The sequence below is a fragment of the Peromyscus eremicus genome, chromosome 10 (assembly GCF_949786415.1).
Source record: "Peromyscus eremicus chromosome 10, PerEre_H2_v1, whole genome shotgun sequence".
NCBI classification, from domain to species: Eukaryota; Metazoa; Chordata; class Mammalia; order Rodentia; family Cricetidae; genus Peromyscus; species Peromyscus eremicus.
Window position 1 is genome coordinate 8,543,541 of NC_081426.1, and position 24,245 is coordinate 8,567,785.

General features: G+C 40.8%; 1 protein-coding gene and 1 pseudogene across 1 annotated transcript; one reads left to right on the forward strand and one right to left on the reverse strand.

Annotated features, from left to right (window-relative positions):
* Positions 1-4,361: 4,361 nt before the first annotated feature.
* Positions 4,362-4,751, forward strand: LOC131920843 (cytochrome c oxidase subunit 7B, mitochondrial-like; annotated as a pseudogene).
* Positions 4,752-8,733: 3,982 nt separating this feature from the next.
* Cct4 (chaperonin containing TCP1 subunit 4) lies at positions 8,734-24,245 on the reverse strand. Its single transcript, XM_059275342.1, has 14 exons — positions 24,021-24,245; positions 21,294-21,346; positions 20,470-20,559; positions 18,717-18,825; positions 17,894-18,036; positions 15,845-15,966; positions 15,252-15,384; positions 13,571-13,710; positions 11,607-11,703; positions 10,935-11,045; positions 10,726-10,856; positions 9,933-10,167; positions 9,158-9,271; positions 8,734-8,947 (listed from the first exon to the last, which is right to left on the reverse strand). Exons 1-14 carry the CDS (start codon positions 24,145-24,147, stop codon positions 8,933-8,935), a joined length of 1,620 nt encoding a protein of 539 aa, XP_059131325.1. The 5' UTR covers positions 24,148-24,245; the 3' UTR covers positions 8,734-8,932.

The following is a 24,245-nucleotide window of genomic DNA, read 5'->3' on the forward strand; positions in this document are numbered from 1 at the left end:
CAAGAAAATGGCATCATCGTAGAACTGCTTTTGCACTTTTGTGTTGAAATGTAACCACACAGGACAGTGAATAATTTTGAATGTATAGTTACATGAATTCTGCAAGAGTGAATACCCATGAAACCACAGCCTTATTAAGATACAAAACTTTAGCCAGGCATGGTGGTTGCACACCTTTAGTCCCAGCACTTGGGAGGCAGAGGCAGAGGCAGAGGCAGGCAGATCTCTGTGGGTTTGAGGGCACATAGTGTATTCCAGGTTAGCCAGAGTTACATAATGAGACCTTATCTACAAACAAACAAACAAACAAACAAACCATCCCTTGTGCCCCACCCCCAGGTTATTAGCCTTCCATTCCCGGCCCAAATCCTCCCTTTTAAAAAAAAAAGTCAGGATTATTTTCTTTTTCATTTTTCTTTCTTTCTTCTTGTTGTTGTGCTGTGTATCAAACCAAGGGCTCCGAGCACACACACCACACACCACAGGCAAATGCTCTGTCACTGAGGCACATCTGTAGCCACGCTCAGTTTCTTTTGTTCAGCATAACTTTTTTTTTTAAAGATTCATGCTTGCATTGTGTTCCTTTTAAAGTCCTACATAGTATTTTTTGCTAAAATGGCTTTCTAATATTGGATGACTTCCCCTGAAATTTGTGCTATTCACTACTATGCAAAGGTTTTAATTTTTTTTTTGTTTTTTGTTTTCGAGAAAGGGTTTCTCTGTGTAGCCTTGGCTGTCCTGGAACTAACTCTGTAGACCAGACTAGCCTTGAACTCAAATAAATCCATCTGCTCTGCCCCCCAAGTACTGGAATTAAAGGTGTGTGCCACCACTGCCCAGCCAATGGTTTTAAATTTAATCTGCATCATTAACATTTTATGTCACTTAAACTTTTGAATTTGTGTGTGTGTGTGTGTGCCTGTGTGTGTGCAGGTGTATGGTGTGTATATGTGTGTGCAGGTGTATGGTGTATGTGCAGATGTGGTCTGTATGTGTGTGTGCAGGTGTATGGTGTATGTGTGTGTGCAGGTGTGGTGTGTGTGTGTGTGCAGGTGTAATGTGTGTGCAGGTGTGGTGTATGTGCAGGTGTATGGTGTATGTATGTGTGTGTGCAGGTGCGGTGTGCGTGTGTGTACTATGGTGGGAATGTGGAGGTCACAGAACAGCTTTCCGGGGGTTTGGTTGTCCTTCCGCCTTGCCAAGGCAGGATCTCTATTATTTCTGCTTGCTGTGCCGTGCACTCCAGGCTGGCTTCTGGATTATTCTATTTCTGCCTCCCCTCTCCTTACAGGACTGCTGGTATTACAAGCCCATGACCACATCCAGCTTTTTACATGGGTTCTGGGATTGAACTCGGGTAGTCAGGCTTGTGTAGCTAGCTTTGCTTTACCTGTTGAGCTGTCTCCCTGGCCCATTTTTTTAAATTTATCTGTTTATTAATTTTTATTAGAAAATTGAGCCTTGGCCCAATTTTTTTCTATCAATTTATGTCTTCCAGAAAGCACCTATCTGAAAAAGTTAAAAGTATAAGAGACTTACTGTGGGAAAAGCTTTGAAAGGTAAAGTGGGACAACCTTCAGGAAAAGACACAATTGGATACCTTAGGAGGGAAAAGAAGAACGGGATGGAAAGAAGTTCAAAGCACATGCAGCTTAGAGAAAACCTCAGCCAGCTCGGGAGTTCCGCACTAAGACTGCTACAAAACAGAAACGCACAGACCCTGTTTGCACTGATCTCTCCATCACTGGCATGAGTTTCCAAGGATTGGCCTGCTCTCAGGTGGGATGCTGTGGAGGATCCTGTTGGTGCTATGGCTGGAGGCTGTCAGCCAGTCACGTGCTAATAGTTAACAACCTGCTGTGTGTGTTTCTTGTAAGTTTAAATTTTCTGACAAAAGGATTGCAGCACACACCTTATCAAAATGCATACAATCTTTACTGTAAATTCTTCACAGAAAATCATCCTTTGAGAATTTTCATTGAGTTTTGCTGATTTTATATTTATAGCCAATCTCTGGTTGCAGTTGATTAACAATGAACATGCAGCTGGGAATGGTGTCATATGTCTTTAGTCCCAACACTCGGGAGGCGGAGTTTGAGGCCAGCCTGGTCTACACAGCAAGTTCTAGGACAGCCAGGGCTACACAGAAAAACTCATGTCTCCAAAATAAAACAAAACAAAATGCACATGCTATTTGGGTTCATACTTGAATGAGAAAGAAACATCCAAGATGTCAGAATTTTATTTGCTTGTCAATATTGGGAGAGATTCTTGCTAATGCAGATAATCTTCTTCTAATGAAAGCTTTAACTCCCCGTTACACCGTAAAGAACACAGAGGACACACATTCTCAAATTTACTGTTTCTCCATCAGTTTTGCATTTGCTACCTTCAGTACCTCCCCAATTTAGCTGATTTCAAGGTTTGATTCCTAGTACTGAAAAATAAAGGGGAAAAAAAAAACTCGAGAAAAACTATCATCTTTGAAAAAGGAAAATGGAGGGCAGTTCTGGCACCCAAGAACTTGGAATCTCATTAGATAGTCTGAATGTTGACCTTCCCATTACACCCATATGTTGGACCAAATACACCATATGATGGTGCTAGGAGGCAAGGCCTTCAGGAAGTAAAGTGAAGGGGCTCCACTCCCATAGATTAGCGGCCTTGATTCCCTTTGGCAGTGCAGAGTAGGTTTCTCTGAAGAGGCTTATAGACTTTACCGTATTTTGAAAGCAAGTGAGAGGCCCTGACATACATTATTAAATTTATTTTTATGTATATGGATGTTTTGGCTGCATGTATGTCTGTGTATCACATTCGTGCCTGGTACCTACGGAGGTCAGAAGAGGGCACTGGATTCCCTGGAACTGGAGTTATAGATGGTGTGAACCACTATGTGGGTGCTGGGAAACAAACCCAGGTCCTCTGCAAGAGCAACAAGTGTGTTCTTAACCACTGAGCCTTCTCTTCAGCCCCATGTTTTTGTTTTTTTTGTAAGCTGTGATTAACCCGTCTGGTGGATTGGGACCATCTCTTCATGTGGATACAACAGGAAGCATCCCCAAAGAGAGTGCACAATCAGAAGAGACACTGACATTCATGGACTAGCCATGCAAACGTACCACCACTACAAGGGTGGCAGCTGTGACCACGATCTGCTCTTCTTTCCCTTCCATAGTACTTTCTTGCACTGAATAAACCTTCAGGACTCTTGGACAATTAGAGGGGTGAGTCGAGGGATGTGAAGCCTCAAAAGACAACTGACTTCCTCCTTGAAAGGATTAAGCAATGCATTAATAAACTATGGTTATACTGGAGACTAATGAAAGTCATTTGAGAAATGGAGCAGCCTAAAGACTGAGAGCTTGTATACTGTAACTTCACTCAGGTGACATCAGGAGCCATTAAAGACTGTGATGTAACCAGACTTAGATTTACTATGACAGCAGTATGGCTGTAAACTGAAGGCCCATTAATGGTCATCCAGCAGAGGGCCTAAACTGAGCAGCTGCAGTGACGTGGTATGAGATGTTAAGAAAACCTTAGTGCGGCACCAGCAATATCAACATCATCTGGAATTTGTTGGCATCTCTGGACCCACTTCAGACCAACTAACTCAGAATCTGCATTCTACAAGATTCCCCAGTGATCCGAACGCATGTTAAGTATAACTGATTTAGGGCTGGCTAAAGTGGCGCACACTTTTAATCCCAGCACTCAGGAGGCAAAGACAGGCAGATCTCTGTGAATTTGAGGCCAGCTTCGTCTACACACTGAGTTCCAGAACAGCTAGGGCTATGTAGAGAGACCTTGTCTCAAAATAAGATTTAGAGAGGATTAATCTGTACTTGAGAGGACAATCCACATTTGATCTTCACAAATCCAGTGTGAGGATATAGTATCATCTCTTAGTTCCTTCTAAAGATACAAAAATAGAAATACCTCATCAAAAGAAATAACATTTTGTTTTTGAGATGGTGGAGGTGAGGGGCAGGCTTTCTCTTCATAGCCCTGGTGGTTCTGAAACTCACTGTGTAGGCCAGGCTGGCTTCTGCCTCCTGAGTTTTTGAATTAAAGGTCTTTGCACCACACCTGGCAGAAAAATTATTTCTTATACACTTTGAATATGATTGTCTTTTATATGCTGTTCCAGAGAAATGGCATCTGTGACATGGAGCATCTTTGCTCCTGAGCCACTGTCTTCAGTGGTTATGGGATGCTGCAGTGAGTGTTCAACATGACGCCATGCAATTCCCAGGACACTACCCCCCCCCCCCCCCCCCCCCCCGCGCACACACACACACACACTGAAAATATCTTTCATAAAACAAAACAAAACAAAAACAAAAACAGATCCCTACTGAAAGCCATTTTGTTTTTCAGGGCTCTTTGCAAGGGTAGCTGGGGCGAATTTGCACTCAGGCAGTGCTGTGGTCACCGCATTTCCATCTTCTTCTCCGCAATGTTGCCCTTTGTCAAAAACGCAGTAAGCCATCTCCAAGTTCGAAGCATTCAGCAAGTGGAGGCAAGGCAGAGCCACCAGAAACGGACATCTGATTTCCATGACAAATATGGAAATGCTATATTAGCAGTGGAGTCCTTCTGTGTTTCTACATGGACATATACAGCAACACAAATTGGCATAGAATGGAACCTGTCTCCTGTTGGCAGTCACCCCAAAGGAATGGAGAGATCAAAATCAACTTAGAAGTGATTCCAAGTCAAAGAATCATGTATTCACTAAAATATAGCATATTGAAGAAAAAATAAAGTACTTCTGAAACCTTCAAAACAAACAAACAAACAAAAACAAACTAACAAAAAAACCATCTTGATAGCCTGGTGGTGGTTGCACACTCTAATCCCAGCACTGGGGATGCAGAGGCAGGTGGATCTCTATGAGTCTGAGGGCAGCCTGGTCTATAGAGGGAGCTCTAGGATAGTCAGGGATACAGAGAAACCCTGTCTCAAAAAACAAAACTAAAAAACCAAACAACAAAACCCTTGTTCTTAGAAAGTACTTAGGAAGTTTCAATCTGCAATTTGCTTTCAAATAATTCAGAATAGCTACCTTACACATTATGTTCCAAATGAAATGATTTGACATTTTAGTGAATGATTGTGAAAAAAATGTTAATTTCTCCTTTGTCATTTTCTCAGAAGAAAGTGAACAGAACACTGCATTCAATTAAGCTAAAATACAACATGCATGTACAAAACTAAAAATGTATCTTATAAATACATCAATGCATATCTGGTGTTGCAGAAATTTCTGCAACCACCACGGTCAGCACAGTAACATCCAAGGGAGGCAAAAAAGTAGTCTGGTTTAATATCACTCAGTAGCTGGTGTTGGTTCAAACTTTGGGAGTCTTGACACCAAGTAGTTTATTTTAGGCATATTTAAGCACAGCACAATTTGATGAAAAATTTCCTGGAGATAACTTAATCCCATGCACATAATAAAAAGACATGACTACATAGAAACTGTGTAAAGTATATATGAAATTTTCCATAAATATGGGTTCTGTAAGATTGACTACACAAGGACTGGAGAGATGGCTCAGAGGTTAAGAGCACTGACTGCTCTTCCAGAGGTCCTGAGTTCAATTCCCAGCACCCACATGGTGGCTCACAACCATCTATAATGAGATCTGGTACCCTCTTCTGTATACATAATAAATAAATAAGTCTTAAAAAAAAAAGATTGACTACACAAGACATCTTGCATTAAGATGGGTTCTACAAATCGATCCTCTAGGGGAGGACCCAATGTGGTCTTGGCCACACAGATAGTGCAAAGGTCACCAAGCTACGAAGTATGTCTGCTCCCAGTCTTCCGGGTATAAAACACATACATTGCTCCCTTAGAAGGGACAGCCCTGTGTGTTTCATTCTTAGCTCCCCTAGTGCTTATCTGTGAGCACAAGGGCTTCCATACTTCCCATATGGTTTACTGACACTGCCTAATAATAACCCCCTTCAAAAATCTAAGCTCATCTCTTCCATAGCTTTACGTGATTTTCAAGTTTAAGTGCCATATTTTATACAGTATCTCTTAGCCATTTTAACATGTACACAGCTTTTCCATTAGATTCCTTGTGTATTGCTTGCTGATCATTTGCTAGGTCCTTAACCACAATATCCTTTTGCTGATGGGTTACTTGCACAAGCTTGACACATGCTTTCCTACTGAGCATACCACCTGAGATTTCTTCTGCCCAATTTTGCATCCTGTGGTCACTTCCAAACATGTTTCAGAGTTGACTGAATGGCAAAATGCTAAATCTGCATGGAGGGTAGTCTTCACCCATTCCTTAAACTTTCCTCAGCACGTAAAAACCTTATAATGAAGTGAAAATGTGAGGAATAGCACTTAAATGTAAGGGCAAATCTTTGTTGCTTTAGAACGGTTCTAGCCCTCTGCGTTAGTAATTAAGAGCATCCTTTTAAATTTGACAGTGTATCTCTGGATGAGCCTTCTGACTTGTTCTCATCCTTCTAACAGCTGGAGTAGAATGCATTGTTAGCTGCTGTGCTGTAAACCCCACAGCAAATTCTAAGGCAGTGGTTTTCTACTACAGCACATTTCACATAAGCAGTGGTTAGCAAGCCTTTTTCTTAGAAGAGTCCTCTAGAAAAACTGTCAAATCAGTTGTTTATTTAAAGATATAAATAATGGATAATATTCCAGTGTCTGCAATGAGTTAGAATAGTATTTTCACTTATGCTGTGGAATAATCCTTCTGCACACTGTGAAGATGTGTTGCTCTCATTGTCAATAAAAAGCTGATTGGCTGCTAGGCAGGATTTTCCGGACAGAGAACACTGGGAGGAAGAAGTGTAGAGTTGAGAGACTCAGAGAGAAGCAAGATGAACTGTTCAAAGTACAGCCACAACTAGTCTGAGCTATCAGCTGAGCATTTATGATTAATAATAATGCATTATTTTATAGCTTGTTAACAATCACTTAAAATGAGAAACTAAATTCTGGATGATTCAAAGATCCTTATCTCAAGATCATAGACTTTAATCATTTTCCTTAAGTAACTTCTTGAATTCTGTGATATACAGGTGACGGTGAAGCATCAGACTGTGCAGGGCAAATGTGCTTCATCTTAAAAATCAGGCCTTCATATAAAGGTGTGAAAGTATTTGAGAGAACTAGCTTATCAAGTTTTAAAGGCTCACTCCCTAAAATGAGCACAGACTGGTTAAGTAGCTCAAATAAAGGTAGGTAAGATTCAAGGCGAATTTTACAACAATCATGGTGAGATATGATTATACCTGAAATATAGTGGTGGCAAAGAAGAGTTAGGACCATTTGAATCCGCAAAATGTGCCACATTACACACACTTTTCTAGGAGACTAAACATGAAAACGAACTTCTGAAGATCTCTAGCACTGGGCCATCCCTTGGACCAGAATACTCTATAGGAAACCCAATTAGCACTACCCTGGAGAAACACTGACGGTAATGGCAGGTTTCTGTATCTGCACTATTTAAAATCATACATTATGCTTAGATTTCTATGAGAATGACTTGTAGATTCAATTAATGTCCCCCAGTCTCCAATATACAAATACCGAGACCCCAGTCAGTGGCACTGTTTGAGTAGGCTTGTAAGGTATGGCTTTCTGATGTTCCTCAGGGGTGGGGAAGGGCAAGCTTTCAGAGTTTAAAGACTGGCACCATTGGTGTTTAGTGTTTTGTACTTGTGGTTCAAATGTAAGCCCTCAGCTTCCACATCTCCTGCTTTGCAACCATGGACTTATTTTCCTAAAATTAGTATTCATTTTACATGTTTTGCCTGTATGTATGAATGTGCACCACATGTACGCATAGTTCCTGCAGAGGTCAGAAAGGGAATAGATCTCCTGGAACTGGAACTAGGGATGGTTGTGAACTACCACATGGTTGCTGGGAACTGAACCCAGGTCCTTTACAAGAGCAGCAGGTGATCTTAACTGTGACAACCATCTCTCCAGCCTCACCACTGTGGACATTTTTTTTTTTTCCATTTTAAATTTTTCTGTGGATTGGTGTTTTGCCTGCATCTATGTCTGTGTAAGCGTGTTGGATCCCCTGGAACTGGAGGTATAGTTGTGAACTGCCATATGAGTGCTGGGAATTGAACCAGGGTTCCCTGGAAATATATGCACCATATCATGTAAGTTCCTCCTGAAAAGGCACACAAGATAAATATAAAAAGGAAATTACAAAAACCTTATATCTGGCTGAGAATAGAGGTTCCCATCTGTAATCAGAGGTTGAGAAGGGGGAATAAGAAGTTGAGATAATCCCCAGTGACAGAGTTCCTGACCTGGCTACATGAGACGCTGTATCAAAAATAAAACAACAATCCAAACCAGGGTAGGGGAAACAGCAAGTTGGTAGAATTCTTGCCTAGTATGCATAAAGCCCTGGGTTTCATCCCCAGCATTGCAAAAAAATGGGCATCATAGTACATACCCGTTAATTCTAGCATTTGGAAGGTAGAGGCACAAGGTCAAATGTTCAAAGTCATACTGAATAGTAAGTTCTAGGCTGGCCTGGGATGTAACACAACCACAAATGAACAAAACAAGAAAGTTAATAGAATACATAGGATTAAGCCATAAGAAGATTAACATGTAAAGGTTAAAATTTGAGGGATATAGTTTGGCTTTTCCCCCAAGTATCAATATATATATATATATATATATATAAAATTGAGAGTGACAAATTAATATGCAGTTTGAAACCAAATATTTAATATTTTCATTAAATTGTTTCAATATAATTTCAAAGAAATGCCAACTGGGAGACAATGTCCAAAAACTCTGACGAAGCAAGTTTTTTTCAGACAAGGAACACCAAGAGGACCATCTATCTCCATTCTAGCCACAGTACTCTGTCCATATGGTGCCAGTCGGCCAGCCTCATCCAGATTATCGAGTATTTACCTGATAAGAAAAAACAAACAACAAAAACAGGTTTCAAAACTTGTAATGACATAAAATATTAGATCACGTTTAAGGTAATTATCTAAATTTTGCCCATTTTTTACAGGTAAAACAATTAGTTATGAAGTGTTATCATCTTGGTGGTAGCACACTTTTAAGCAGAAAGAAAATCTTTGACCTCCCAGGGATTTTCAACCTCTATTTGCTTACCACATCATCTATTTTCAGAATGCTCCGGACGGTTTCAGTTGCTAGGGTCAAAGCACTGACTGACACCAACAGAGGCTGGACAACCATTTCCTCCAAAATGTTGGAAATTCCACCCTGTAGAGGAGCAGACACTTTCAGTATTTGATCACACATAACAAACCAGGAAGTGCCATTATACACTCAAGTACTAGGATCCAGGCTTATTATTTCCCCCATCGTGTACTGTCATTAGTAAGGGACAGCTATCACTCTTCTGTGTTTACCTGACATGCTAACAGGGGATACTTACAACAGAAGAACCAGTTCACACTCACATGTGCTTAACTAATGCCCTCACAAAAGACCTATCATGTGCTGTGTCTTTACAATTAAGGAAATTAAAGATCAGACTAACTTCCTACAAGTTAGTAAAAGGCAGTTAATGAATGCTATTTCCCATGGCAACATCTTTTTTTCCACTGCCCGGCTCATGGCATCATCTTTATTCCAAAGTATATATAGTAACCTTTCCAGGTTTCAATCCAAAAGTACACTACTTTTTTGTTTTGTTTTTGAGACAGGGTTTCTTTGTGTACTTGACTATCCTGGAACATGCTTCGTAGACCAGGTTAGCCTGGCTCACAGAGATCTACCTGCCTTTGTCACCTGAGTGCTGGCAAAATCACACTACTTTTAACTACAAAACCTTTCAACCAACCAATCAACAACGACAAATCTATAAACTGCTTCATCTTACCACCCTTTTCTCCAACAATCCTAAGCATTAGGTTCTCACCTTTCGGACATTAATGCCTGTCGTTTTTTCTCCTTGGGCATGCCTGTTCCTTAGTTCCGTTACAGTAGAAATGGGATTCAGGCCAGCATTTTCAGCTAGTGTAGATGGAATGACTTCCATGGCATCTGCGAAAGCACGAACACAGTAGGATTCCATACCACTCAGTGTTCGTGAGTACTCAGTCAGTCTCAGGGCCAACTCTATTTCTGGAGCACCACCTCCTGCAATAAGAGCTCTGAAATTCACAAATATTTTTAGCTTATTTTTACCCTGAAGGAAGCTATTTTAAATAACAATTTACTACTTAACTTTAAAAAAGCCAAAATAGGACAGTTTGGTTGTTTCTTAAGGGTAGGTAGGGTGTTGTGTATCTAGGACAGACTGGGACTTGCATGAATTGGAAGAAGACCCAAACTTTTGACCCTCCTTCCTTCACCTCCTATGTGGCAGGATTGTAGGTGTGCCCCACCACACCCAGTTTAAGCAGTGCTGGGTGGGGGTTGAACCCAGGCCCTTGCACATACTAGGAAGTAGTCTATCAACTATATACCAGCCCCTCAAACTAGTCTTTAGAATACCAGGGCCAGCAAGATGCTCAGCTGGTAAAATACCCAACAACCAACCCAAGCTTGGTCACTGGGACCTCCATGATGGAAGGAAAGAACAGATTTCCCCAACTCGTTCTCTGACCTCCACATGCATGCCATATTGTGCGCATGTCCAGATACATACACACCCAAAATAAATGTCATAAAAATTTAAAAATCTATTACTTTAGTGATGTTTATATTACCTCTTTTTTACTAGGCAGCGAATAACACAGAGAGCATCATGAATGGAGCGCTCAGCTTCTTCAATCACCAGTTTGTTGGAACCACGCACGACAATTGTAACTGTTTTGCCTGGGCTTGCACAACCTGTTATCTTTAGTGAACAAATTACAAATTAGGTAATGGGGGGGAAAAAAGGAAAAATAATAAAGTTTAATTGTAATACCGTTACCTTGAACAGTTTTCCAGAACCATTTAAATTGACTTCCTCTGCTAACTCAGCAGAACCCAGCATGTCAGCAGTGAACTGGTCAATATGAGCAACTGGTTTGGTTCCAATTGTCTGGGAAAAGAAAACAAGACAAATCAAGACAACATTGCTGGAAATGTAACTCAATGGTAGAACAAGCACTTGTCTGGTATATTATTCAAAGCACCGGACACAATAACCACCATGCAAAACGAAAACTACTGCTGGGGCTGGAGACCCGGCTCAGTAACCAACTGGCTGCTCTTCCAGAGCACCCACACAGCAGTTCATAGCCCCATGTTAACTTCAGTTCCAGGGGCCTCCGAGGGGACCATGTGGTGCACAGACATACGTGCAGCACTCATATACATAAAACAAAACCTTAAAAAATAAAACACTGCTGAGTGGTGGTGGTGCACAGCTTTAATCCCAGCACTCGGGAGGCAGAGGCAGGTGGATCTCTTGAGTTCAAGGCCAGCCTGGTCTACAGAGTGAGTTCCAGGACAGCCAGAGCTGTTACACAGAGAAACCTTGTCTCAAAGTACCACAACTGACCAACCAACCAACACCCCACAAAACACAATTAACCATAATGTAAAAACCACACACCCACAATACATGCTAACAAACATTTTTACATACACTACTATTTACCTTACAAATGAACTCAATGTCTTCTCTTTCAATGTCCTTAACCACCATAATCTTCATCTTATTCAGAAAATGCAATGCAAGATCACTAAGTGCATCTCTGAAATACAAAGTGTTTGTTATGCTAGATTAAAACATTTTTATTGTTCAGTAGTTAAGATTTTAATTTTACTGTTATTCAAATGGTCAATTATGAAGGGAAATACTTTTAATATTCATTTAAAAGTTCAAACTCTTTCTCTCTTTCTTTCTGAGACAAAGTTTCCCTATGCAGCCTTATCTGTCTGCCTCTGCCTCCTAAGTGCTGGGATCAAAGGCTTGTGCCATTCGCTCAGCAGAAGTTCAAAATTCTGAAGGTTTCTAATTTTACTGAAAAACTATAATTTATAAAACATTATAGTTTAATGTGATAATTAAAATCTATACAACACAAGTAATTAAGTCATGATTCTCAACAAATGACCATTTTGCTAAGTGAACATTTAGTGATACTTTATGTATTTAGAAGCATGACTAATTCCCACAAAATATCAGAAACAATCCTAGTATTAGTAGTCCTATGATGCTAGCAAGACAGGTATTTCCATCTCTGATCAAAGTTAAACAAAAATCGAGTTTTGGGAACAATTTATATAAGGTCAGAGCCACTAAATGACTGGGCATTAGAACCATCTTTCACCTGCTCACGGAGGACTCTTATAATAATAAAGTATTCACAGTACCTTTTGGCACAGCTTATCAGTGGAGTAAATGGGAATGTACCTATTAATTTAAAAAAATGAAACAAAACCCAGAAGTGAAAAAGAGATGAGCTCAAATTTGAGAATTCTCTTATCTATAAACTACTACTGCCAGGATTATAGGCATTTGAGAGCACACTCAGTTTATGCCATGCTAGGGATCAAACCCAGGGCTTTGTGCACACTGGGAAACACTAGTGATTAAACTACATCTCTAGCCTCAGTTAGTTTTAGACAAACAGCTTTTTTTTTTTTTTTAAAGATTTATTTATTATGTATACAGTTTTCTGTTTGCATGTATCTCTGCAGGCCAGAAGAGGGAGCCAGATCCCATTACAGATGGTTGTGAGCCACCATGTGGGTGCTGGGAATTGAACTCAGGACCTCTGGAAGAACAGCCAGTGTTCTTAACTTCTGAGCCATCTCTCCAGCCCCACAAACAGCTTTTTAAAAACTATGCCATGCTCTTTTTACTTTTGGTTTTTTTTATTTTTTATTTATGTGTATGGGTGCTCTGCCTATTGTCCATGGCTTTCAGAAGAGGGTGTCATCCCCTGTAACTGGAGACCTATGTCTGTGAGACCATGAGGACGCTGGGAACCAAACCTAGGTCCCAGAGCAACAAATAATCTAAAAAACTAACCCACTCTCCAATCCCTGTTTTATTTATATATATATTTTAAAGGGCCTTACTTTATCCCAGACTAGCCTGATTCACAGCAATCCTTCAGCCTCAGCCTTCTGAGTACTAGGATTATAGGCATGAACAACTATGCTCAGCCTTCACTTTCTTAAAATCTAGAAAAAATTATATATTCCACGCTTACGTTATAAAGGGAAAATAGTCCTGTCTTTATTAATGAAAATACGATGCGCCAAAATGTCCCGAGATTTCCCATGTATTAGATACTAAGCAACTGCTCATTCTATTAAAAAAAAAAAAAAGGGGGTGGGGGAGGTTGGGGATAGGGCAGGGATAGCTCAGTGGTTAACAGTGCCTGTGGAGAACTTGGGTTCAGTTCCTACGCTCTTACACAGCAGCTCCAGCTGCCTTGTAAACCCCAGTTCCAGGTCATCCAATACCTTCTGACCTCCAAGGCCTCCTGTACACATGTGGTGTACAGAGTCAGACACACATACATCAACTAAATATTGTTTTAAAAAATTATTAGTGGGAATCACAAATCAATTATCAATTTAGGGATAGGAAAATATATAGTCCCAGACCTTAGGATAGACTTCTGTATGAGCAGGACATTGCATCCTGTTTTCTTAATCTGCTTCACCAAATTTAAAATATAGGCTCTCTCTTCTCGGAGCACGCGATCCATCTGGGCATAGTCAGACACTACTATTTGATTATCCATCTGATTGGAACAAGAATACAGTAATTATTTACAACAAGAGATTTTAATGGAATGTAAAAGACCAACCCATACCAAACAGTTAAATACACAGGCACAGAAAAAGTTCTAAAGTGACACATATAAACAAAGCTGGTCCTATTTATTTATTTTTGGTTTTTTTGAGACAGGCTTTCTCAGTGTAGTCCAAGCTGTCCAGGAAATCAAGAGATCTACCTGCCTTTGCCTCCCAAGTGCTGGGATTAAAGGCATGCCCCACCCCTGCCTGGCTAAAGCTGGTTCTTTTGAAAAATTTAAGCATACCCATTACTGTTCTGTGTGTTTGAAAGACAAGGCCTCACTATGTAGCTCAGGCTGGCCTTGAATTCACTACCCAGGCACCTCTGAGGGCTGGGATAACGGTGTGCATGACCACAGCAGGCTCGACTGCTCTCTGAAACTTTTTACAAGTACATTTTTGATAACTGACAAATACAAAACGGTTACTGTTCCCCAATGTGAAGTTTTTCCACATATCATATGTTTCATAAAAATAATTGTAATTGCATCCTATTTTACTCTCTGGCTTGTCAGTATCATATGTATTATAGAAATGATTTCAAATGTATCCTTTACTCTATGACTTGGGACAGAACTGGGCATGGTGGTGCACACCTTTAATACCAGCAGGCAGGAGAGGCAGAGGCAGGTAGATCTTTGTAGGGTTAAGGCCAGCATGGTCTGTATAATGAGTTCCAGAAAGGATGGGAATGAGAGGAGAGAGGAAGGGAGAAGAGGAGGGAGGAGAAACAGAGAGACAGACCAACCCTGTCTCAAACCAACTAACCAATGAAAAAATCTTATGATGTCAAGAAATTAACCATTAGCCAGGTGGTGGTGGCGCATGCCTTTAATCCCAGCACTAAGGAGACAGAGGCAGGCGGATCTCTGTGAGTTTGAGGCCAGCCTGGTCTACAGAGTTCCAGGACAGCCAGGGCTGTTACATTGAGAAATCCTGTCTTGGAACACCAACATTAAAAAAATAAATAAATAAATAAAAAGGAAAAAAAGAAATTAACCATTAATTTTTGTATGGCCTCAAATTTTTTGAGAAACAAAATACTAAACAACACACCTATGTATTAGTAAAACAAAACAAATCTGAGGTGGCAAGCACTTCTTTTAGAGAATTACAGGAACATCTTAAGAAACAAGTAACTTTTATAGTTTGGCTATCAAGTTAGTCTAAGGCTTCACTTGCACAAATAATAAAATCCCTGTGGGCTCCAGTGAATGATGTCTCTGCTTTTAGAAGGCTGGACACAATCTGCAAACGCAAGGAATGAATATAACACACAGTTTTTATTTCATGCAAACTCCTATAACCACTGTCTTCACCTTTGATGTTCTTGTAACTGAAACCATTTTTATTTTTGTCTCAATTTATTAATCCTTTCGAGATCTACATTTTAAAGACATCACTAGTACAGCATCTCAACTTTTCTCTTAAAGAACACATCTTATTTAAAAGTTAATAAACAGGAACCAACTTGGATTTTACTTACATCTGTTTTAGGAGCAGATAAGCAAAACTGAATAAGCCCAATCTTGGCCTTCTCAACTCTTGAGATGCCAGAATTTGCCACTTTCTGGGTGAGAACGAGCCCTTCTACCAGCTCACAGTCATCTATTGTCCCACTAGAAAAAATAATCAGAAGAATGAAAAGTGCTTGGGTCTCACATTCATTCTCGGAACCCATTCCCAGATCTCTTGGATACACTTCCATCCCACCATAAGGAAACACAGGCAAACCCTCGAGACTGCCACACCAAGAAAGTTCGAGCCAGCAAAGGCCTTCTAACTTTCACTTTCTGGTTAGTCATGTTTCACTTATGTATATCCACTGGCCCAGGAAGGTCATCAGCCTAAGGATGTATCGGTTGTGCTTCGTTTTTAAGGGTTTTTCTGAGATAGACTCTCATTACAGCTCAGATTGACATGGCACCCACTATGTAGGCCAGGCTGGCCTTGAACTCAGAGCTATCCCCGTCCTCAGCCTCCCAAGTGCTGGATTCTATGTATAAGCCACCACACTCAGCTCTTTCTTCAAAGTCATCTGGTTTGGATAATACTGAAATTGAAATTAGAGATGCTTACCCAAGCTTCTTCACTATTTTAATATCTCTAAGATCTACACTGGTAGCTGTGGCTGGGTCAATCACTTTCATCACCGCATTGACACTCATTGGAGAGAGTAAACTTGAATACTGAGAAACAACCTAGATTTAAAACAAAAAGTTAATTTCACAGAAACAGTAATTATAAAAAACAAAAACAAAACCTGACAATTCTGGATTTACAAAGGCTTGTTATCACCTATTTAGATATGGCAGATAGAGGATACTCAAAGGAGACACTGCAGTTAAAGATGTTTTTCCCCAGGGCTAAAGAGATGGTTCAGCTGTTAGGAACACTAGCTGCTCTTCCAGAAGACCTGGGTTCAATTCCCAGCACCCACATGGCAGCTCACAACTATCTGTAACTCCTGTTCCAGGAGATCTGATGCCCTCACTTGTACATACAGGCAGGCAAAACACCAAATGTACTTCAAATACGAATAAATTAAAAAAAAAATAATAAAGATTTTTTTCCCACTCAGTTTGCCAGATATAACACGTATGTTTCTTTTATTATATTACAACAACATTTGGCACTCTCTAGATTGCCAAAGGTTTTATAGAAAACAGAAAAAGGCATCTAATTTTAAGTGGAGATTTCCTACCTAAATTGAGTGTGTAATCAAGCTATCAGATCAGGTTATTTATGTACCTAATACCAAGGGGCTGACAAAACAGCAAATGGTTAGTATTCATCAGATTTCTTCATGTCCTTGGTGGACTAAAACAGAAAGATTAGGTCATTTGCCTCAAGTAACACGCTTGACTAGTGGTAGAATATTAAAAAAAAAAAATTACTTCTTGTTTCTAATTCTGTCTAGGTTATTTTATTATTATTTTTTGATTTTTTTTTTGAGACAGGGTCTTACCATGTAGTCCTTGCTGGTCTCAGAGATCTGCTTGCCTCTGCTGTGATCAAAGGTATATAGTGCAGCTGGGCGGTAGTGGTGCAAACCATTAATCCCAGCACTCAGGTGGCAGAGGCAGGTAGATCTCAGTGAGTGCGAGGCCAGCCCAGTCTACAAAGCGCGTTCTAGGACAGTCAGGACTGTTGCACAGAGAAACCCTGTCTCCAAACAAACAAACAAAACCGTAAAGGGGCTACTGTGCCTTACCCTTTATCATCTAGATTTGTAATTACAAGAAACGAATGCAAAGAAAAGGAACTATACTTGGTGAAATCATAATAGAGCAGATGGTAACATGAAACTTTTCATCATTCTTGTTTACAAACTTCAAAAAATGTATGTGTATGGATATTTTCCTCTTCAGCTCCTTTTAAATTTTTATTATTTCACCTGAAATTTCCCAAAAAATTTGTCCCACTATTTTAAATTTTGTAGAAATTTTCTAAGAAAAGTAGCACATATATAAAGAGCTGGATAATACCAGTGTTATATCTTACAAGTATGCTACATAATTATTTACCTTTCTATGTTTATTTTCCCATCTGTAAAATGGGAATGACTACATAAAATCCTGGAAGACAGTAAATTTAAAACTCAGGACAACTCTTGTATAATATTAAATAAAAACTACCCATGTTGACAGAAATTCTATAGCAGTCTTTGATTCTGGATATGGGAAAGTTCCCAATAGCCATTTTAAAGCCTTGGACTTAGCTTTACCAAAAGTGTTAAAATGCAGTAAATGAAAAACTAGAAATGGATATGGCACCTATAACAAACCCCCTTTTTTGGGGGGCGGGGTTAGAGACAGGGTTTTTCTGTGTAGCACTGGCTGCCCTGGAACTCGCTCTGTAACCTATGCCTCAAACTCACAGAGATCCGCCTGCCTCTGCCTCCCAAGTGCTGGGATTAAAGGCATGCGCCACCACCACCCAGCAAATCTAGTTCTTTTGTTAGCCTCGTTGTTTTTACCTCACTCTTAAAACCAATTCAATTATAGAAAGTATTCTATGACTTAGTTGTTCTTGAGGCAATGTGAGATACAGTATAGCACACATGACCACGACACTAATTAATACACCTTCAACTGTAGTTTAATTGTCACTTAGTGATCATCTCACCTTTGAATTCAATGAAGTGGTTGCACTATTTAACAAGGTTTCTCTGTCGCTCAGTTGCACAGGTCGAGACATGTCAGTAAGGATTTCAAGACCCCTTTCCAAAGCTTTTTGGAATGACTCAGAAATGATGGTTGGATGTATACCTGTCATTGTGAACCAAGTTAATTATGAACCAAGTTAACTTGTCGTATTTTAAAATGTTTTACTCATAAAAAGTCAAAGTAATCTAACACCTCCCCCCCTCCCCCCTTTTCTGTTGTGTTCCTGAGGCTGACCCCAGGGCCTCCAGCATGCCAAGTAAATTTAAAAAACTATTCAACTATACTACGAGGCTCCCAACACTTTTCAGACAAACTAATTTACAATTTAGTTGTAAACAGAATAGCTAAATAACTGCTGGTTATGGCTAGCAGTTAACTTCTACTCAATTTGAAGCAAAGACATTTTTGTGTAATATTGAAGCTAAAACAAATCTTATGTTTTCTAAAACATCACATGCACTTTTTTTCAAAGCGGAGTGACATAAGAGTTGCTACTATGATTACACACTACTTATCAAAGCAAGAGCTCTTATTTTCTCATCTAAGACATCCCTCTAAGCCTTAGATAGTAATACTATTATCACTTACTTTTCAAAAGCAAAATTCTATTTCTACAAAGAGAAGCCTTGCAAAACTCAGAAACAACATAGAAATTCTTGGTAAAAAAGTAGTTACTTCAAATCCAATATTAAATCTCACATTACTTAATAATAACTTGGCTTTTTATAAGTTTTGCCCTTAAAAAGGCTTCTGTCATTCTTCAGTAAAAGCATATTACATACCTTTCTGCAGAAGCTTGGTACAGGAGTCTAAGAGAGAGCCAGCAATGATGACAACTGACGTGGTCCCATCCCCTGCTTCTATGTCTTGAGCTTTAGACAGCTCCACCAGCTGTGTGAACAGAACATGCCAAGATGCTGAGAAACAAGAACCCAGTAACATCTAACTCACACTACCGTATCAATGTCACCAACCCAGAATTAGAAAATGTAATGCATCCCTGACATCTGATTTTTAGTTTAACTTGGGTTTCATTTAAAGATAAAAACCACTGTATTTGTGGTACACAAAATTATTCTTATAATGGTTTCTAGTGTAGGTTGTGGATTTTAAAGAGAAGTTCTCAGGGAATTCTCTTTAAAGTCCTATCCAAAAGCATCAATACTTTGGGCTGGGAACATGGCTCAGTTGGGAGAGTGCTTGCCTAGCACCCATGAAGCCCTGGGTTTGAGCCCCAAAGCAGCATGAAGAAGCTGTGGTAGTGCACACTTAATTCCAGTGCCTAGAAGGTGGAGACAGGAGGATCAAGGTCAAGGTTTTCCTTTGCTACACAGCCAGTTCTAGGCTAGCCTAGGCCAAAACAATACCTTCCCTCAAAAAAAAAAAAAAAAAAAGCATTAAGGTCTTATATAGATGGAGAGCATATGAAGTCATTCTATGCGAGACTAGAAACACCTCTGTCCAGTTTTTCTGAAGTAACCACATCTTACTCATTTATGAAGCTACCTTTAAGGAAGGAAAGCAGGGTGGTGCTATGTTGTCTTTAAGACGCTCCGATGATCTTCTTTCTCGCCTCACACCAGAGTACTTAAGATTACAGGAACTCACTGCTGTGCCCAACAGCACATTTTTTGTTTTGTTTTGTTTTTTTGAGACAGGATTTCTCTGTGTAGCTTTGTGCCTTTCCTGGATCTCGCTCTGTAGACCAGGCTGGCCTCGAACTCACAAAGATCCACCTGCCTCTGCCTCCCAAGTGCTGGGATTAAAGGCGTGCGCCACCACAACCCGGCCCAACAGCACATTTTAATAGATAGCAATTCCTAAAGCATATTTTTGCCAATACAACTTCTCACTTGCCGTAAAACTAACTGTGACTCTTGAATTACTTCTAATAAACATGCAAAAACTAGCACGATTTGATAAATGATTAAAATTATTTTGTTTTCTAAGAACTGTGAGTGTAGCTCAGTAGTGCTTGCTGAGCATGCACAATGTCATGGGTTCAATCCACACAGCACAGAACAAGCAAATGAAATTAGTTGTCTTATAGAGCACCTCACACTCAAAACACAGTGCATCTTAAATATAGCATTAAGATAAAAAATTCCCCATGCTTCAATAGTATCAAATTGTCAGGCGGTGGTAGTGGTGGTGGTGGTGGCGGCGGCGGCGGCGCGTGCCTTTAATCCCAGCACTCAGGAGGCAGAGGCAGGCGGATCTCTCTGAGTTCGAAGCTAGCCTGGGCTACAGAGTGAATTCCAGGAAAAGCTCAAAGCTACACAGAGAAACCTTGTAACCCCCCCCCCAAAAAAGACCCAAGCGATCAAATTTAACTCTATTAAATATCATACAAATATACTTAAAAAACAAACCACTTATCAGTCAGAACATGCCCGTGCCTATAATTGCAGTACTCGGGATGAAGCTGGACTGCTGCCAAGTTCAAGGCTGGCCTGGGCTATACAGTGAATACAAGGTCACTATGGCTACAGAACAAAACCTTGTCTTAAAAAGCAAACCACTATGTACACTTACCATTCTGGCTGCTGGGTGCAATACTTGCATTTGTTTCAGAATGGTGGCACCATCATTTGTAATGGTCACATCACCTTTTCCATCTTGAATCTAGAAAATTTGATTTTTAAAGTTTTCTACAAGCTCTATTCCATTTACTATTACATACAAGTTAATTTACGTATGCATATTGCATAATTTTAAATTCTTTCATTAGTATAACAATAAGAACATTCAGTTTCAACTTTACAAAAGAAATAACTGGCTTTGTCGGGTTACTTATTACATTTAGTGTGTGTGTGTGTGTGTACATTTGAGTGCAGTGCTCAAAGAGACCAGAGTAACGGAACAACCCAAAGTTATTAGACTATCTGTTTTATGCTGCCAGTCAATTAGGAAAACAACAGCTTGAAAAGCTGATGGGGCATGGTGGCTCGCACTTGCAATCCTAGCATTCTGAGGCTGAGACAGAGTGATTATGTTCAGGCTTCAAAAGAAATGAAAAAATGAGCATTCAAACATGGTGGCACAAGCCTGTGATCCTGGCACTTGAAGTAGAGGCAGAAGGATCAAGGGACAGTCAAATAACACAAGCAACTCAAAAGGCATTAAACTATTTAGTTAAATACTATCAAAGCAATCTCTCCTTTTGATGAATTCTAACACTTTTGGAGGGATTTGAGGAGGAAGAGGGGGCAGTATACATACCGGCTCCAACTTGGGGCCTCATTCCGTATAGGCAAGCGTACTACAAGAGAACTATTTGCCAGCCCCAAACAGCACAGACTTTCATCAGACCTCAGAATGTAAACAGGAGTTCTCAATAAATAAAAACCTTTCTTTACCATTTTGTCCATTCCTTTGGGTCCAAGGCTTGTCCTAATGGCATCAGCAACCGCTGTTAAATAGAAGAAAAACAGAAACTAAGACTTTTAAAAAAGAGCAAAGTGTGGGAGCTGGAGAGATGGCTCAGTGGTAAAGAGTACTGGCTGCTCTTCCAGAGGACCCGGGTTCAATTCCCAGCACCCACATGGCAGCTCACAGCTGACTGTAACTCCAGTTCCAGGGGATCTGACACCTTCACACCAATGCACATAAAATAAATTTTAAAAAAGTGTTTTGTTTCAAATTTGCCCTTGATATGGTATAAACTAGACTACTTCACATGTATGATACCTATGCAGAACACATTCTGAGGATTCCTGTGAGAATCAAAATGGCGCAATCTAGTCTTAAATTCTGAGAGTTTTATTTCCTTTATTTCTTAAAACAGGACAAGCAGTAATGGAACAGTTCGAGATACTAATGGAGTACACAACTCACTCATCTGCTTTTTCTCTCTCACAAGAATATAATCTGCTGAGAACACATATGTAGGACCTATAGTCTAAATAAATTTTCTGTATTCTGTATTCCACATCTAGTATGCTTTTGCCCTTATCAGGCTAAGAGTAAAGAATTTAACGGAAAATATCTTGTATGATATATATCGTAAGTATTTCATGACTCTGGTCTAGTGTCAGTATCAGTTTCAGGTGATTTTAGTGAACCTGCTTCCAGATATTCACCACCCAACAAAATACAGTATTTTAGACTCTTTTTTTTTTTTTGGTTTTGTTTTTGTTTTTTGTTTTTTTTTTTTTGGTTTTTCGAGACAGGGTTTCTCTGTGTAGCTTTGCGCCTTTCCTGGAACTCACTTGGTAGTCCAGGCTGGCCTTGAACTCACAGAGATCCACCTGGCTCTGCCTCCCGAGTGCTGGGATTAAAGGCGTGCGCCACCACCGCCCGGCTGTATTTTAGACTCTTTACATCTCTAGAAACAAGCTAGGTACAAGATAGTGACTGTTAAATGATTCACGCTGAGTTACCAGTGTGAATTTCTGTCTGTGCAATTTTCCTCATCATTGTCTTTTTATTTGGAAGAAGGGGATGGTTAACTGGATAACACCAAAATAAATTAGCGCCCAGAACTAAACTCAAGCTGTAGCTGGCAGAAGTCTTTTTCACTTCCTAGGGTTTTTTTTAAAAAACCAAAAAACCAGTTTGCCCTTTGCTCTTTTAGTAACTAGCTAGTTAGGTTCACAGGCAATTTGGGTGACACACCTCCTTCCTTCCTAAGTGCACGGCTCTGTCTGTCCTGTTTTGATTTTTTGTGCACCTTGCCTTTGAAAGTTAACTGCTGGGTAGTTTATGTCAACTTGACACAAGCTAAAGTCATCTCAGAGGGAAACTCAATTAAGAAAATGCCAATTAAGACTGGGCTGCAGGCAAGCCCGGAGGAAATGTTCTTAGTGACAGATAGGGGAGAGCCCAGTCCACTGTGGGTGGGGCCATCCCTGGGCTGGTGGTCCTGGGTTCTATAAAAAAGCAGGCTGAGCAGACCATGAGAAGGCAAGCCAGTAAACAGCATCCCTCCATGGTCTGTCTCTGCATCAGCTCCGGCCTCCAGGTTCCTGCCGTAGGAATTCCAGTCCTAACTTCGTGGAAGTGTAAGCCAAATAAACCTTTTCCTCACCAAGTTGGTGTTGGTCATGGTGTTTCATCACAGCATTAAAAACCTAACAAAGGACAGTTGCCTGAAGTAAATTTCCCATTTTGTAATATAGTGCACACTCTCTTGGTCACTCAGATGGCCCTAGACTTTATTTTTCATCTCAATAATTCCAGCACCACTTATGCAATTAACCAACTCAATTTCTGGATATTAGGTATTCTCTCCAAACTTCCAATCACCCATCTGATCAACCTGACTTCTCCAACTCCTTAAGCCCCAAATGGAAACGACTTCCTTCTATCATCCTGCACATCTTACAACACCAACAGGTTACCAATCACTGGGCTGGTGACTTCACCCCACTTAAGGTTGTACTGAAAGTAAAGCCGAGTGTGTTCCAGGACCCCAGGTCCTTCAGGATATGGACAACCTACCTTTCCAATTTCACTTCTCACATCACGCATCTTTTCCTCCAACCCAAACAAAGAACTATATTCCAGACACACCCAGGCAAGGATATCTAAGGCTTTGTTCGTAATTTTCCTTCCATTTTTTTTTCCGTTTCATTTCGGTTTCTCTAAATCCTCCCAATTACAGAAAGCAACTGTTTATCTCCCCCGAATTTACAGGAAGGGAACTTTGGTTCAGAAGTTAAAAAAACATAAAACAGCACATGCAGAGAATAAAACTCGGGTCTGATTTCCAGCATGCGCTACGCTACAGTCCTCCACCTGCCAGTGGGTCCAATGGAACCCACCCACCTTATACCGACTACCCGGTTAGCACCACCGAGCCCAACCGAGCTCACTTGAATTGCGCCTTTACAGAGACAGGTTAAAAGACAAAAACACCATGCCGTCGACCACTCGGTCTAACAAACCGCCAAGCTTCCGTCCCGAAGGACCACCGCTCTCGGCCTCCGTCCGCACCGACGTGAGGACACGCACAAGCCTGCGGGAGCGGACCGCGGGGCGCCGAGCCGCACGGCGGGGCGTGACCGAAGGCCCACGCTCGCCCTCCACGCTCGCCCTGTCCACCGGACGCGGCCAGGGCCGAGGTCACGGCCGGGGGGCGATACCTTTGGCGGCGGAAATGTTGCTGAAGCGGATCTGGGCCGGCTTGTCGCGGTCCTGGTAGGCGCCTTTCCCGCGGCCGCCCTGCCCCGCGGCGGGCGCCCCGCTTCTGGGAGCTACGTTCTCGGGCATGGCAACCTTGGCGACGCCTGCGCGGGTTCAGGAGGACCGATGGACACGGATTCGGGCCCGGTGCGGAGTAACGGTCTCCGGCCGCCGCCTCCTCCTCC

What these genes read in the sequence shown, in the direction of transcription:
- Cct4 (XM_059275342.1), bottom strand. Translation starts at nt 24,147, where the DNA reads ATGCCCGAGAACGTAGCTCCCAGAAGCGGGGCGCCCGCCGCGGGGCAG. An exon ending in TGCACCCAGCAGCCAGAATG is followed by an intron (nt 18,826 to 20,469) that starts GTAAGTGTACAT and finishes CTGTTCACACAG; the next exon opens with CTGGTGGAGCTGTCTAAAGC. An exon ending in TATCTGCTCCTAAAACAGAT is followed by an intron (nt 13,711 to 15,251) that starts GTAAGTAAAATC and finishes TGTTCCAATCAG; the next exon opens with ATGGATAATCAAATAGTAGT.